The sequence below is a fragment of the Salmo trutta genome, chromosome 15 (genome assembly GCF_901001165.1).
Source record: "Salmo trutta chromosome 15, fSalTru1.1, whole genome shotgun sequence".
NCBI classification, from domain to species: Eukaryota; Metazoa; Chordata; class Actinopteri; order Salmoniformes; family Salmonidae; genus Salmo; species Salmo trutta.
The window spans coordinates 55,106,292-55,122,475 of NC_042971.1; the positions used below are offsets into that span (position 1 = coordinate 55,106,292).

Consider the following 16,184-nt stretch of genomic DNA (forward strand, 5'->3'; position numbering starts at 1 on the left):
TAATTCACACACACTTATCAAGAGAACATCCCTGGTCATCCCTACTGCCTCTGACCTGCCTGACTCACTAAACACATGCTTCATTTGTAAATTATGTCTGAGTGTTGGAGCGTGACCCTAGACGTAATGATTTATTTTTGTATTTATTTTTTTAAGAAGAAAATGGTGCCGTCTGGTTTGCTTAAAATAAGGAATTTGAAATGATTTATACTTTTGATACTTAAGTATATTTGACTTTTACTCAAGTAGTATTTTACTGGGTGACTTTCACTTTTACTTGAGTAATTTCCTATTAAGGTATCTTTAATTTTACTCAAATATGACAATTGAGTACTTTTACCACCACCCTAATGCTAACCCTAACCTTATTTTAAGCTTTTTGGTTTTAATTTAAGACAAAGCAAAATGTTTGTTTTCATACATTTTTACAATATAGACAATTTTGACTTTGCAGCTGGCTCATCTAGCGGAAAATAGCTCTGCCTCCTGGACAAGACTCATCCTAATAAACGCCAGCCTGCCCACTCACAGCTAAAACCTTCCATCTTGATTTCTATTGGGAAAGTACACAGCACAACACCGCCACCATGTGATCAAAATATGAACACCGTTAAAATAGGTTACATTACTTGACTTAGGTCATGTTTTTTTATTATTACAATTCAACCTTTTTCCTTTTTTCCCAAGACAAGACTTAAGAGGTATATATACATAGCCCGTGTATATTTCATTTGTTTGGGTTATCATGAGCAATAACTTCCACTTCATGTACACCGTTAGGCTGCATCCCAAATGGCACCCTATTCTCTATATAGTGTAATAGTTTTGACCAGAGCCCGATGGGGCCCTGGTCAAAAGGAGTGCACTAATAAGGGAATAGGGTGCCAGTTTGAGACAAAGCTATAGTCATTTGTCTTATCTTCAGAAATGAACATGTTCACTTGTTAGGCACGTTTGTATAATAATCCTCTCAAAGATGCTGGGTGTAGATACAGACATGAAGAGCACATGGTGGAATATGTTGTCTCAGTTATAAATCATCATCATACAAACAAAACTATGAAGTTGATGTGCAGCTATGATAACAAAATCATCATCATGTTACACAAAATAAGAAAAATACTTCATGGGGTGCATTTCAGATTTGTGGGCAATGAAGTTCTAAACGTGTTCCCAAAATATAGCAGTCCTAGAGATATGTATTGTAACCATTCCGATATACTTTTCCATAACATATACAATACAATAGTCTTCATCATAGAATTTATAATAATAATAATTCCTTTTTACTCTTACAGGCAGGTACAATATAACACTGGAGGAAATTCAACAACAGTCACTGACGAAAGTAGCTGTTGACCTTCTGACATCAATTTATGGATTCTTGGTCAAAATACTTCACAACAGGATTGGGGTTGGAGGTGACAGATAGGAAGCTTTACCTTCTCCTGCTCACTTCAATCATTTCCCTCGCTGATAGGAACCTGCGTACATGTACCTTAGAGAACAAGGAAATGACTGGCAAACCGTCAGGGGAAAGCAGAAGCACTCACAATCTCTGTCTGAGCACAACCAATAACCAATCAACTGTATACCTAATATATTGTTTATTGTTTTATTTCAGGGACAGACAGGAAGACATGTGTAGCTGTGTCTTTCTGTCCCCATAGCCACTTTTTGAGGAATATAAATACTTTTAAAAGTTCACATTCAGGTACAACACATTTTGTGAGCTTTCTAATACTATACTCTTAAAAAGATCCATGGACAGCTAGTCACTATTCATGCATTATGCATCCAAACAGGAATCTCCTTCAGTACATACTCAACTTGACATGGGTATTGAGTACCTTTACATACAGCTGTAGGTCTAGACAAACTACTTCCTCATTCACATTAGGGAAAACAACTTGGCGTTGTTGTTCATGAGGGGTAAATATTAGTTTTAAAAGCGTAATCTGTAGGTATACAGGCTAATACCTTTAATTCAATACAGTATGTACATATAAAATATGAACATTTACACATTGTGACAACCTCACAGAAAATAATCATTATGTACAATACAAATGTGCCCCTAATGGATTTGATCAGGTCAAATTGCTTTCTCTTAATTTATATTTTATAAACCCCGGGTTAGCTAAGTTTGACTCTTGGGGGGTGAAAACTATTTGAGCTAACGATGATTTTGCAGATGATGGTTAAACCACGTTAAAATCAGACTTCAAAATAAGTAATTTTTAAAGCTGAGGTAGCTTGCAACACTGGGACATATTTAGTGAAAGAAAAAAAAAGAAAGATTGAAAGTCATGATTTTGTCACCCCCCCCCCCCCCCCAAAAAAAATGTCCACCCCCAAAATATATTTCAGGATAAGGTTATACTTTTAAAAAAAAGATTAAAAAAAATCTGCCCAAAAATTACAAAAAGAACCAGTAACAACTTGTTCCTCTAAGTTAAATACATTATTATTACTACCAGAGTAGCCTAGACATTTCTGTCAATATGTTGCAGAATGTTAGCAATATCATTTTTACAGTATGGATAATATAAATAAAATACATCATATATTTTAAGATAAAAAACCTTTTTAGTACAGTAGCAATCAAGATTTTGCAGACTTAACAGAAACTGCAGAGCACTGCATAAAACCATGACAACCATAACCTAATGGCATCATCCACACCTCAGCACTGCCTCCTACTGACAGGAGGCCACATCCAGTGAATATCTTAAATAGTTCCATGTTCTCACTATACAGGAACACTTTTAGCAGTTACTCCAGGACCAGTGGTTCAAGTACCAAAACTCTGCACAATAAAGTGAGAAGTTGAGATCTTGGGAGTAAAAATTACACCAAGATCTAATCTTCCTATGTCAAATATCCTATCATCCTAATCTCCCATGTTTCCCCACCAGTTATAAGACAATGATATGATAACTGCTCTCTGAATGATATGAGTTGTTGTAAGGCTTGTGAACAGAAGCTCCCATGAAATATCGGACTTACAGTATATATCTCATCCCTTTTATAATGTCGTAATCTTATGGCTGCTCGTAGTGAACAAGTATTCTAAGTAAATATTTTAAGTGTTGTTGACTGACTACTGGCACATATCTCCTTGCACTTCACAGATTCAGTTCAAGCCTACTTGTATTGAGGTACCATTAGGTGTGGACTACAGTAAATGCTGAGCTTGAAGATTCGTTAAAGCAATCAAATTCCGGGCACAGCAAGCTCTTTCCCTTCTACCTCTACTGAACAACTCAATCTCCCCTGCGGGCAAATCTGGTTGAAATGACACCAGATACCAACCAGTAACCAGTTTTGCCCGCTGGGTCCACCATCTTCGCTATCGCTCCCTTCAGAATTAAAACTTAGAGTCCTAGAGGTGAAAACCAAAAAAACATCCCCTGTAAGATCACAACATCATAAACAGCAAATCCAATCCTCCTAAAAGAAAATACTAGTTCCTATGGGACAGGGGCGGGGACCGGTTGGTTGTGCAGTGCAGAGTTGCACACAATATTGAGGTTTGTTAGCTAGGCCTCTCTCCCTCTTCTCCGTTGGGGATACGTAGGCTACATGGGGGGCGTGGTACCCGTAGCTGGGTGTAATAATACCAAAGCCGCCGGCTGCCCTCCATCCTCCCTCAGTCACACGATGCTGTTCTGCAGGAGCCACCTGCTGCCCTCCCTCAGTCACACAACACTGTCCTGCAGGAGGGGCTCAAAGTCCTCGTCGCTGGTCAGCGCTGGCGTGTCCTCGTCGCTGCCCGGTAACGGGGTGTTGATGTGGACGCCGGCTAGCATGGAGGTATCCTTGGCGTCAGCGCAGGTCACCACCGGAGGTTCGGTGTTCTCAGGGATAAACAAGGCTACCAGGAAGGCCACCACCACCGTGCATGAGCCCAGCAGGAAGGGAGGGCCGGGGATCAAGGATTTCTGTATGGAGAGAGACACGGTATTATAGATACAGAACTTCATTTTTCTGTAGGAACCTCATTTGACATTCATACAACACAAAGAATATAACCCATCTCTGAATAAAGAAACAGAAAGATGAAGGAATATGGCAACGGGAAGATTGCACGTACCTACTTAGGAAGAAACGTGTTAAAGCTAAATGAGACAGAAATGTATACAGCTATATAAAGTCTGCCTATACTAGAGTAACAATGAAGATGTCATTGGTGATCGTGATTAATTTACCTCAGTCGGGGGGTTAATAGGTAAAGGGTCGATGGGGTACTCTCCCTGGATGGGATCGATTGTGTTCAGCTCTACGTTAAACATGAAGAAGATAAGTCCGTACAGTGCCGGGCCCAGACCGTTACATAGGCCTCGGATACCAGTGATCATCCCCTGAACCAGACCTGAGGAGAGACAGGTTATACATTTATTTGTCAGGGACCATGAGTACCTGTGGTCCCTGGGCAGAACAGCATGACATCACAGAGGATACAGATACATAAACATCCATGAGACTTTGTTTCTGATCAAGGCCTATAAGAACAAAGTCAAATGATAACCACAGGATATTTTTATTTAACTAGGCAAGTCAGTTAAGAACAAATTCTTATTTTACAATAACGGCCTACCCCGGCCAAACCCTACCCTAACAACGATGGGCCAAATGTGCACTGTCCTATTATGGGATTCCCGATCACAGCCCAGTTGTAATACAGCCCGGGATAGAACCAGGACCTTTAGTGACGCCTCTAGCACTGAGATGCAGTGCCTTAGACTGCTGCACCACTCGGGTGCCTTAAATTTCTGCTATACGTCTGCTATGAAACAAATAGTCAAAGTTAAAACATCCATGCCTTTATATACTGTGGTGTGTCTTAATGGAAAATGTCCAGCAAACATATTTTTCATATTGATTCACTTTCAAAATGACAACGGAGGGGGCAAAGGAAGAAAGGTGGTACCGAAGAGAGCAGGACAAACGGACAGGTTACATGAAGGGAAATATCTTAGAGCAGGACAAACGGATGAAGTACATACAGAAAAGAGAAATAAAGGGAATGTCTTACCTTGCTTATCTGGGTCTGCACTGCGAGACACCAGGGCGCTCACTGCAGGAAAGGTGATACTAGACATGGCTGCTACTGCACCTGCAGCCCACATCATCCTACACAAGAGAGGAGACAGACAGACACTTAGCTATAGGAACTAGTAACCACACCCTCAGGACCAGCCCTTCTGAGCACGCTCAGTGACCTCTGATAAAACTGATCACAATTCCCCTTCGCTTTTGCTTCCTTTTTTTTTTAGATCGTTTTTCATTTGAACAAGAGAGATAATTGCATTAAGGTTTTGTTAACAATAGAGTGGACAGTCAAGGACTTGTAATATTCTGTATTTATAAAAAAAATTAAAATAGTGTGAGTTCTATCTGTTGTCTAACTGTACTTAACTGTCAACACAGGCCAGCCCTGTTGATACTACTCAGGTAGCCACAGTACAGGCCAGCCCTGTTGATATTACTCAGGTAGCCACAGTACAGGCTAGCCCTGTTGATAATACTAAGGTAACCACAGTACAGGCTAGCCCTGTTGATATTACTCAGGTAGCCACAGTACAGGCTAGCCCTGTTGATAATACTAAGGTAACCACAGTACAGGCTAGCCCTGTTGATATTACTCAGGTAGCCACAGTACAGGCTAGCCCTGTTGATAATACTAAGGTAACCACAGTACAGGCTAGCCCTGTTGATATTACTCAGGTAGCCACAGTACAGGCTAGCCCTGTTGATAATACTAAGGTAACCACAGTACAGCAGACAGAGTTGAAGCTGACCCACCATGGTTCTGACCCGAAGCCGTACCAGGCCAGCTGTAGAATCTGGAAGCCCAGGCCCAGAAGGACCGTGTTCTTGTTTCCAATAGTTCTCATCAAGACTGTCAGAATAAGTGTCTGCAACAAGAGGCAAACAATTAATACATTAAAAAAATATGAAATGTTTTTATAAAGCCCATTTTACATCAGAAGTCGTCACAAAGTGCTTTACAAAGTGCTAATTTATTTAATATTTATTGTAGGCACACTCCATAAATATTGTATTCATAGGAATTACACAATTTGCTACATTACATTATAATGCCTTTTTAGAGTGGGCATGCATCGAACTCATAACCGAAAGGTTGCAAGATCGAATCCCCGAGCTGACAAGGTAAAAATCTGTCGTTAACCCACTGTTCCTAGGCCGTCATTGAAAATAAGAATTTGTTCTCAACTGACTTGCCTAGTTAAATAATGAAAATAAAAAATGTCAGCATTCTTTACATCTAAACGTGGATTCAATTCCAAAGGACAATAACTCATTTGAACTGACATATGTTTTTAACCTAAGACTTTATTAGAACTGATTGTTCAGTAACACATTGCAGTCTCCCACAGACAGTTAAATGGAGGAGTATTGCACCAGATACATACCTGGGCTATGATGGAGAGGATCCCAACCACCCCGATGAACACTGCGATTGTTGCCGATGAAAAGTTAATGACCTGAGATAGAGAGATTGAGAAATAAAAATAAATGGAGAGCGAGACAAAGAGAGAGAAAGGGAGAAAGACAGAAAGAGAGAGAGCTATAAACAGAGGGAGAAAGCCATAAAACAGCATTAGTCTCCCTCTTTACTCCAAAGCAAATTAATGCCACTATGTTAAATGACAAGCACTTGACTGTGCTCAACGGAGAGTGAGCTGTTCAAGTAGAAGAGAAAGGAACGGCGAAAGAACGAAATCTCTATGATTACAGTCACCCAGCTATAACGAACTGAACCTGTGGTAAACGACACCTTGTACAGAAATAACTCAACTGTTCTTCATCTCTTGTTGAGATGATTTGATGTGTTGAATTTTATGTGGATGATGTTTTCATTAGAAATCTGCACACAATATTGAGGATAGTTTGCTAGGTCTTACTCACACAGATAGTCTACATGGGGCTGGGTACCCGTAGCCGGGTATAATAATACCAAAATCTCATGTTTACTGCCAGATGGCGCAGATAAATGAAAGAGAAGTTTTAAGCAGTCTCGGGTAAATGAAGAGCAGGTATTTTTATTTTATTTATTTTTCACCTTTATTTAACCAGGTAGGCAAGTTGAGAACAAGTTCTCATTTACAATTGCGACCTGGCCAAGATAAAGCAAAGCAGTTTGACACATACAACAACACAGAGATACACATGGAATAAAACAAACCTACAGTCAATAATATAGTAGAAAAATAAGTCTATATACAAAGTGAGCAAATGAGGTAAGATAAGGGAGGTAAAGGCAAAAAAGGCCATGGTGGCGAAGTAAATACAATATAGCAACTAAAACACTGGAATGGTATATTTGCAGTGGAAGAAAGTGCAAAGTAGAAATAGAAATAATGGGGTGCAAAGGAGCAAAATAAATAAATAAATAAATACAGTAGGGGAAGAGGTAGTTGTTAGGGCTAAATTATAGATGGGCTATGTACAGGTGCAGTAATCTGTGAGCTGCTCTGACAGCTGGTGCTTAAAGCTAGTGAGGGAGATAAGTATTTCCAGTTTTAGAGATTTTTGTAGTTCGTTCCAGTCATTGGCAGCAGAGAACTGGAAGGAGAGACTGCCGAAGGATGAATTGGCTTTGGGGGTGACCAGAGAGATATACCTGCTGGAGCGCGTGCTACAGGTGGGTGCTGCTATGGTGACCAGCGAGCTGAGATAAGGGGGAACTTTACCTAGCAGGGTCTTGTAGATGACCTGGAGCCAGTGGGTTTGGCGACGAGTATGAAGCGAGAGCCAGCCAACGAGAGCGTACAGGTCGCAGTGGTGGGTAGTATATGGGGCTTTGGTGACAAAACGTATGGCACTGTGATAGACTGCATCCAATTTATTGAGTAGGGTATTAGAGGCTATTTTGTAAATGATGTCGCCAAAGTCGAGGATCGGTAGGATGGTCAGTTTTACGAGGGTATGTTTGGCAGCATGAGTGAAAGATGCTTTGTTGCGAAAAAGGAAGCCAATTCTAGATTTAACTTTGGGTTGGAGATGTTTGATGTGAGTCTGGAAGGAGAGGTTACAGTCTAACCAGACACCTAGGTATTTGTAGTTGTCCACATATTCTAAGACAGAACCGTCCAGAGTAGTGATGCTGGACGGACGGGCAGGTGCAGGCAGCGATCAGTTGAAGAGCATGCATTTAGTTTTACTTGTATTTAAGAGCAGTTGGAGGCCACGGAAGGAGAGTTGTATGGCATTGAAGCTCGTCTGGAGAGTAGTTAACACAGTGTCCAAAGAAGGGCCAGAAGTATACAGAATGGTGTTGTCTGCATAGAGGTGGATCAGGGAATCACTAGCAGCAAGAGCAACATCATTGATGTATACAGAGAACAGAGTCGGCCCAAGAATTGAACCCTGTGGCACCCCCATAGAGACTGCCAGAGGCCCGGACGACAGGCCCTCCGATTTGACACACTGAACCCTATCAGAGAAGTAGTTGGTGAACCAGGCGAGGCAATCATTTGAGAAACCAAGGCTATTGAGTCTGCCGATGAGGATGTGGTGATTGACAGAGTCGAAAGCCTTGGCCATGTCAATGAATACGGCTGCACAGTATTGTTTCTTATCGATGGCGGTTAAGATATCATTTAGGACCTTGAGCGTGGCTGAGTTACACCCATGACCAGCTCTGAAACCAGATTGCATAGCGGAGAAGGTGCGGTGGGATTCGAAATAATCGGTAATCTGTTTGTTGACTTGGCTTTTGAAGACTTTAGAAAGGCAGGGTAGGATAGATATAGGTCTGCAGCAGTTTGGGTCAAGAGTGTCCTCCCCTTTGAAGAGGGGGATGACCGCAGCTGCTTTCCAATCTTAGGGAATCTCAGATGACACGAAAGAAAGGTTGAACAGGCTAGTAATAGGGGTTGCAACAATTTTGGCAGATAATTATAGAAAGAAAGGGTCCAGATTGTCAAGCCCGGCTGATTTGTAGGGGTCCAGATTTTGCAGCTCTTTCAGAACATCCGCTGACTGGATTTGGGAGAAGGAGAAATGGGGAAGGCTTAATTGGTTTAATTGTATAAGGTAGAGGAACAACTAGACTTTGGCAGTATACCATATATACCAGGTAATTTGGAAATAGTATTGAAAAACCATCCTGTGGCTGTCAAAACTATTTACCACAATACATTTTTTTTTTGTAGCTACTTTAAGTAAATACCTGTTGTGCAATTTGTTAGGAGATAAAGCAGATTCTGTTCTTCATTTCACCTGTCACATTATTTTACATTATGAAGTTTACCATGGTTCCCCAGCACAGTTGAGCCAGTCACGTGTTTGTTTGTAAATGGCACAACGGGAGAAAGCACGAGCAGTTGAGTCCAGCTGTGTATTGACAGGGATCACGTTTTATATTGAAAGTCAGTGTTTTTTTGCTTCAAGAGTGATCAGGGACGTGTAACTATTGTTTTCCTTCACCGAAAATACATTAGTGCAACATATTCGGCAGACAATAGCTTCATTGTCATCAGATGACAACAGAAGTGCAATGTTCCTACCTATATACTGTATGTATAACTTTATGAGCTGGATTTCCTAATGTTTTGCAATTAGTTTATTTCCGTTTGCGCTCGTTAGCATATTTAGCTAGCAGCCTCCATGGAAATCCTCTATTACTTGTGCTAATTTTGTTAGCATTCTGGTAATAGACGCCCAATGGGTTTTTTTGCGTTTTTTTTGGAGCCCCCTTTTGTACTAAGCCAGTAATACTGTAAATCCTGGTGTGAGAGAAGAACGGTATGAGGAAGTGAAAATCTGGATACAGCCTGACACTTGGAACAAGTTGGATATTTACCTGTCTAAGATATAGGAAGAAGCTGGAGTATTGACCAGCCTCAGGTAGGTAGGACAGGAACACGGTTATACAGATGAGAAGAACTGTGGGATCCTTTCCCACTTTCCTCATCGACTGCAAACAAGAGAGACACCAAAGGCTTTAAACTAACAGAGAGACACCAAAGGCTTTAAACTAACAAAGAGAGACACCAAAGGCTTTAAACTAACAGAGACACCAAAGGCTTTTCAAAATGGCCACAGACGCTGATGAAGCTAGGTAGCCTACTAACGTGTATGTACGTATAGTATATCCCAGCCAGATCTCATTGACACATAGCATGGTATAGCATGGCATAGAATACTGTAGCACTCACCTGGAAGGGGTCTGCCTGCTCCCAGGTGATAGGTGCTCCCCAGGTGTTGAGTCTCATCTTCTCCGGTAGGGACTCAGGCACGGCCAGCAGGATGAAGCAGATGTCTGCCAGAGCCACCAGCGTAGCCACCAACACCACCAGGTTGTCACCGTAACACGCGGACAGGTACGCCCCGATGGCCGGACTCGTCACCAGGCTGGCTGCAAACGTAGCCGACACCTAGAGGAAAACACACAGAGGACAAGGTGTGTTCTAAACTAGTGTTTTTTAGGTCCATTTATATTTCATCACGATAGTCCACTCAGCGACAATTGTCACAGTTTTCCATGAAGTCCTGTAGTGTATTTAAATTAATTTTTTTAATGGTATTGGAGCCAATAGCTGTCAATGACCCAATGTATGCAGCTATTTTTCGCATTTAACAAGTGGTTAAGCTATACAAAGGAAACGTAATTCATGTTAATGAATGCTATTCTTCATTCAACGCCAGGGCTCAAAATACAAAGTGAAAAGGATGGGAGAATTCAATGGGATATGACAGACTGCATGCTGTGACCTCAAGGGACTGCATGAGATCTGAAATCACTGTGTGAAGGATTGTAAAAACATGACACAACCAACATCTTATTCAACACAACAGAACACATTGCATAACCCATATAGAAGTACAGAACTTGATCTTCACCCACATAACTGTCAAATAGAATTGGAAAGATGACAAGATAGAATTATCCACTATCCTCTACCCCAATCAACTGATGAAAACACTGTACATCAGGGATGGGCAACTGGCGGCCAAACTTACTGTTGAGAGTTAGAATAGTAGAATACACCAGGTGCAATTTCAAAATGTGGTTGTGCATCAGCAGTTTTCCTCTTGTTATGTCAATCACTGACAGTCACTCAATTAGCCCATGTCAGCTAAATATTTTTTGATTGGTAATTTATTAAGAATTACCAGCCTGGGGGTCCCCATTGGTTTTGTTAGTCACACACTCAGATATCACATTCAAAACCGCAAACATTTCTATCCACCCTATTGCAAAATGTGTAGAATTGCATGAAATGAGTTATAAAATTGCTCAATCTTCTCTCCGCCCCATAGCAAAATGTGTAGAATTGCAGCAAACTTGTTTTAAAACTAACATTTTCTCTACGCCCCGCTTTCAAGAGGGGGAGCTGCTAAAATATTTTTCCCGCAAGGTGGGGGCCCACAAAAACTTTGCTTATGGCCCTCAAAAGGCTAGGGCCGGCTCTGACTGCATATGTAGGTATGGATGTGGGTACGCAGAACAATGAACCACTACGGCCCCTCATGATGAGTTCAGATGTTTTGTGGCCCCCACTCCCATCAGTTACCCATTCCTGTTGAAGTCATAATAAAAATGTAACTAGCTCTTTACCAGTCCGTATGCTGTGCTTCTTTCATGCTCCTCAGTGACATCAGAGACATAAGCAAAGATGACAGAGAAGGTGACAGAGAAAGCCCCTGACATAGAAATCGCTGCAAAGTACCACCTGAGGGAGGAAACATTATGTCAGTCACATCCAAGGCAGTGCATTCCACACCACGTACTTGACAAATAAGATCAACAAACACTCCTACAGACTCTAAAGATCTATTGACAGGCATCAAAATGTTTACCAATTTGAAAGGCTGACTGAAATTGTTAAAACAGACAGCTATATGGTGGTGTGTGCATAGGTGGGATAATATGGTATTTTCATCTAAACCAGCACTGTTACAACAGCACTACACAAGATTCCCTGTTTACATGTACTTATTGTTTAATTCAAATCAAAAGACACAATGAATACTGAACCAAATCACAGCAGTGTTTTTTTCTTGGTCAGAAGTGAGGTGCAGGACTTACCAGGGACTGAGTCTCATGAGCGGGATGGGGGCGCAGGTGAAGAACACAGTGACCAATAGGAAGGACCGCCTGCCCCACACATCTGACAGGGCACCAATCAGAGGGGCGCTCATGAAGGACAGGAGACCCTGCGGCGGAGGAGGGTAAAGAGGGGGAGGAGCCTCTGTTAAGAACGTCATGTTACCGGGAACCCGTAATGAGAAGCCTCATTGATCTTTAGTGTAAATGAGAGTGAGCTGAATTATAATCAAGTAGCAGCAAGAAAATGGCTGCCCTTTGCTCTCCTGAAATGACATATGATAAACCTACAATGAACTTAAACATCCACTAGTTATGAAATAATAATCTATAATTTTTTTTATAGAGTACCAGAATACATTAGTGAGTGCTGCTTTTGTTCAATCGCTCCGGGATGCATCTCTACAGGGGTCCTCATAGCAGTGATCAATAAATTACATAATTGGTTAATTATTTGGGAGATATACTGTTCGTAGTCTGCCAAACAAAATGTTTGTATTTAAGTTATTTCTATGCCTGATATCTTACCTTCACACCTTGAATAAGGCCATTCATCAGAAATGTGTGCTGTGGAAACGTTTCATGTAAAACCTGCAAAAATAAACCACAGAGAAACCACAAACATCTTTAAAAAGGGGCTCTGGCACAGATAGGGTGCCAACTGCCAAGAAACCATAGTCACACACACACACACACACAGACAGCTGTGTGCTTAACAAGCGGTTTTACAAGCCAAGAAACCTACCCTACAGAGAGAAGACTAGAAGAGACAGATGGGGATGAAAATAAGAGACAGACTGGCAGTGAGAGAGAGAGAAAGAGAGCGAGAGAGAGTTGATGGCTGTGCTAGAGATATACTGAACAAAAATATAAAACGCAACAATTTCAAAGATTTTACTGAGTTACAGTTCATATAAGGAAATCAGTCAATTGAAATAAATGCATTTGGCACTAATCTATGGATTTCACATGACTGGGCAGGGGCGCAGCCATGGGTAGGCTTTGGAGGGCATAGGTCCACCCTCTAGGGAGCCAGACCCAGCCGAACATAATGAGTTTTTTCCACACAAAAGGGCTTTATTACAGACAGAAACATTCCTCAGCACCCCCCTCAGACGATCCCACTGGTGAAAAAGCCGTATGAGGAGGTCCTGAGCTGGCGTGGTTACACGTGGTCTGCCGTTGTGAGGCCGGTTGGACGTACTGCCGAATTCTCTACAATAACGGAGCCGGCTTATGGTAAAGAAATGAACATTACAATTCTCTGGCAACAGCTCTGTTGAACATTCCTGCAGTCAGCATGCCAATTGCACACTCCCTCAACTTGAGTCATCGGTGGTATTGTGTGACAAAACTGCACATTTTAGAGTGGCCTTTAATTGTCCCTAGCACAAGGTTCACCTATGTAATGATCATGCTGTTTAAACAGTTTCTTGATATGCCACACCTGTCAGGTGGATGGATTGTTTTGGCAAAGGAGAAATGCTCACTAACAGGGACGTAAACAAATTTGTGCACAACATTTGAGAGAAATAAGCTTGTTGTGCATATGGAACAATTCTGGGATCTTTTATTTCAGCTCATGACACTTGGGACCAACACTTTACATGTTGCATTGACAGATAAAATAGATAGATAAAATAAAATAGATAAAATAGATAAGATAGATAATCCTGCAGCAACAGGAAATTTGAATTATGTGAATTACAATTAATGGTCATTTTGTAGGGGTTGATACATTTTTCATAAAGAGAAAGTCAAGTCTAATTTCAAAATGGAATTTACAAACTTCAGAAGCCATTCAAACCTCAAATACACTAAACATTTTAAATGTCCTGCTTCAGGGTGATCAAATTAAGATCCTACATCTGTAAACAGACAGGCCAGCTGGAGATGGAACTCACTGTCAGCATGGGAGTGGTGAGGAGACCCCAGGCAAAGAACTCCAGGAAGATGACCACAACAGCATGGGAGACACTGGGTCTGCCAATGCCATGGCCCGGCTGCAACACACAGGAAAGAAAGGTGGCCATTTTAGACTGTGTTCGATCCAATTTTAAAACATCCACCAAATTAACAGCTCTCACAGTGTGATAATTTTTTCAACAGCATTTCAAAAAGGCTACCATTTACTGAGTCTAATGTCTAATGATGCTGTCTGAATGGGATTATCAAGATTAAATCAGTCTGAATCTAAATCAATAAGAGACAGAAATCCCACTGCTCCACTTCTCTTTCAAGGTGAATCAGTCACTTTCTTTGCTATTTGAAGACATCCACGTGGGGACCTCTGAAGGAGTCCATCAGTGGTATTTGAGGAAGGCAGAGATAGAGGAGCACAGGCCTCTAGCTACTTCACAGCACAGTGATGCAGCCTTTAGTCTTGGGAAGATTGGGACATGGCCGTTAAATGACAGTAGAGATTGAAGGTGGGCCTTCCATTACTTTCCCTCGTGTTGATGACAGTGAGTGCACTGAGTTTGTCTGTGTATATGTAATATGTACACACGAGTGAGAACTGGGGGAGAGCGGGATGTGGTTGTGATCTCAGCTCGCTGTCATGCAAGGTGGAAATCACGTCATGATCACCAAGCCTAATCTGTGGAATTAGACATACAGTAGCCAGGCCTAATGGCGATTCAATCACTGCTGGCTTTTCAATGTTGTGAAAAATAGTCAGGCCTAAGCATTTAGTTGTGTTAATTACAAATAAAACCACTAACATAAAATGAATGTCTCAATCCACTTTGATTTATAGCTCAGACTAATAATAGAAGCCTTGTTAAACCTCGAATACCCTACACTTTTACATTTCCTGCTGTGCAGGGTAATTCTCCAAAAATAGTTATTAAATTAAGATCCTACATCTGGATAGTACAAAATGTAATGTTTTCCTTCTTTTTTTTTATTACGCCATCTGTGATTGTGTTTTTGGTCCAGGTTATCCTTCCTTTCCAAGGTAACACCATGGTAACACCTTCCATGGTCCTGACAGCTGGCTATTGGCTAGAGCACAGCCAGCATCATCAACAACAACAATTATCCAAATATTAATTTGAAAACAACACATTATCATGATAATGCATTCTGTCTATGAATACATGATTATGGAATTATCATGCAAACAGCTTGCGTTGGGGGGAAGCCGGTGGATGTTATGTAATGGCAGCGGCATAACAATATTATACAGGCTTCAATAAGCTCCTCCGCAGCTATAGGCCTTAAGGCGCTACCCCGAGATATTACCGGCCGCGTCCTTCCAATAGGCGTTCCAACGTAACCATCTACCATTATCGATCATCTAATAACACATTGATCCACATTTCAAAACGGATTGGTAATAGCTTTAGCGCAAGAATGTGTCGCACTTTAGGCTGACAGAGCCGTTTCATTTTCACAAGGTATCTCGAGTACACAATGTCCGCTTATGTCATAGCCTGCCGCTACCGCAGGCGCGCTTACAGCTGATACTCCATCGTTTGCAGTTTATGTGAAATCGGTTACATTGTTACATTACACAAATACTATAGGCTACATTTCCGGTTGCAATAGGCTGCCGAAATAAAGACGATTAATTCACATACCGTGGGCCCATCTTTCATGATAATTTTCTTGACCAACACTATACGGTTGGTACCCTGTTGATCTTTCTCTCCCGGAGCCATCTCCTCATTACATTTTGCCGGAGTTACATAGAATCCATGCTGCGTAGGGATCTTCGGTTCACCCGCTTCTTCCAGGATGCCTTCTTATTTAGCCTTGGAAGGCTAACTGTAAAAAAAAATTACGTGTTTATAACCCAGTAGTCCGACCGAATCGACAACACCTGCGAATAATGTACAAAATGGATATTGCATACGTCATCAACACGTCCTCTCGATTCCCTCTGTACCGAGGACAGCGCACTCCAGCGATGGAAGATTAGAGATGGTGCTAAATGTACTGACTGCGGATCAGTGTGTGGTTTTATGGCACCGTTTTACGCATCAGCTTGATGTCTGGTAAAGGTTGAGAAAACTGATCTGAGACCAGATTTAGGGCTAAACACCGTTTCCTGCAGCCACGAAAGAAGGACGCGCAGTACCCGGAAACAACGTATCTA

The 16,184-nt window shown here is 41.5% G+C and overlaps 1 protein-coding gene across 2 annotated transcripts; it reads right to left on the reverse strand.

The window, feature by feature from the left end:
* Window positions 1–618: 618 nt before the first annotated feature.
* On the reverse strand, window positions 619–16,038 carry LOC115149373 (hippocampus abundant transcript 1 protein). 2 transcript variants are annotated; one of them, XM_029692191.1, is made up of 13 exons: window positions 15,942–16,038; window positions 15,667–15,853; window positions 13,987–14,085; window positions 12,611–12,673; window positions 12,065–12,192; window positions 11,594–11,708; window positions 10,191–10,409; window positions 9,836–9,949; window positions 6,441–6,512; window positions 5,809–5,921; window positions 5,039–5,136; window positions 4,212–4,375; window positions 619–3,944 (listed from the first exon to the last, which is right to left on the reverse strand). In XM_029692191.1, exons 2-13 carry the CDS (start codon window positions 15,745–15,747, stop codon window positions 3,702–3,704), a joined length of 1,509 nt encoding a protein of 502 aa, XP_029548051.1. In that variant the 5' UTR covers window positions 15,748–15,853; window positions 15,942–16,038; the 3' UTR covers window positions 619–3,701. The 2 variants fall into 2 exon arrangements, with proteins under 2 accessions (XP_029548051.1, XP_029548050.1); XM_029692190.1 differs by lacking the exon at window positions 15,942–16,038 and having other exon boundaries at window positions 15,667–15,935.
* Window positions 16,039–16,184: the final 146 nt, after the last annotated feature.

Bases quoted from the DNA above. Each gene is read 5' to 3' on its own strand.
- LOC115149373 (XM_029692191.1), bottom strand. From the start codon at position 15,747: ATGGCTCCGGGAGAGAAAGATCAACAGGGTACCAACCGTATAGTGTTG. The intron at 12,674-13,986 runs GTGAGTTCCATC...TTATTTTTGCAG, and splicing joins TCACCACTCCCATGCTGACA to GTTTTACATGAAACGTTTCC. The intron at 5,922-6,440 runs GTATGTATCTGG...CTCTTGTTGCAG, and splicing joins TCCTCTCCATCATAGCCCAG to ACACTTATTCTGACAGTCTT.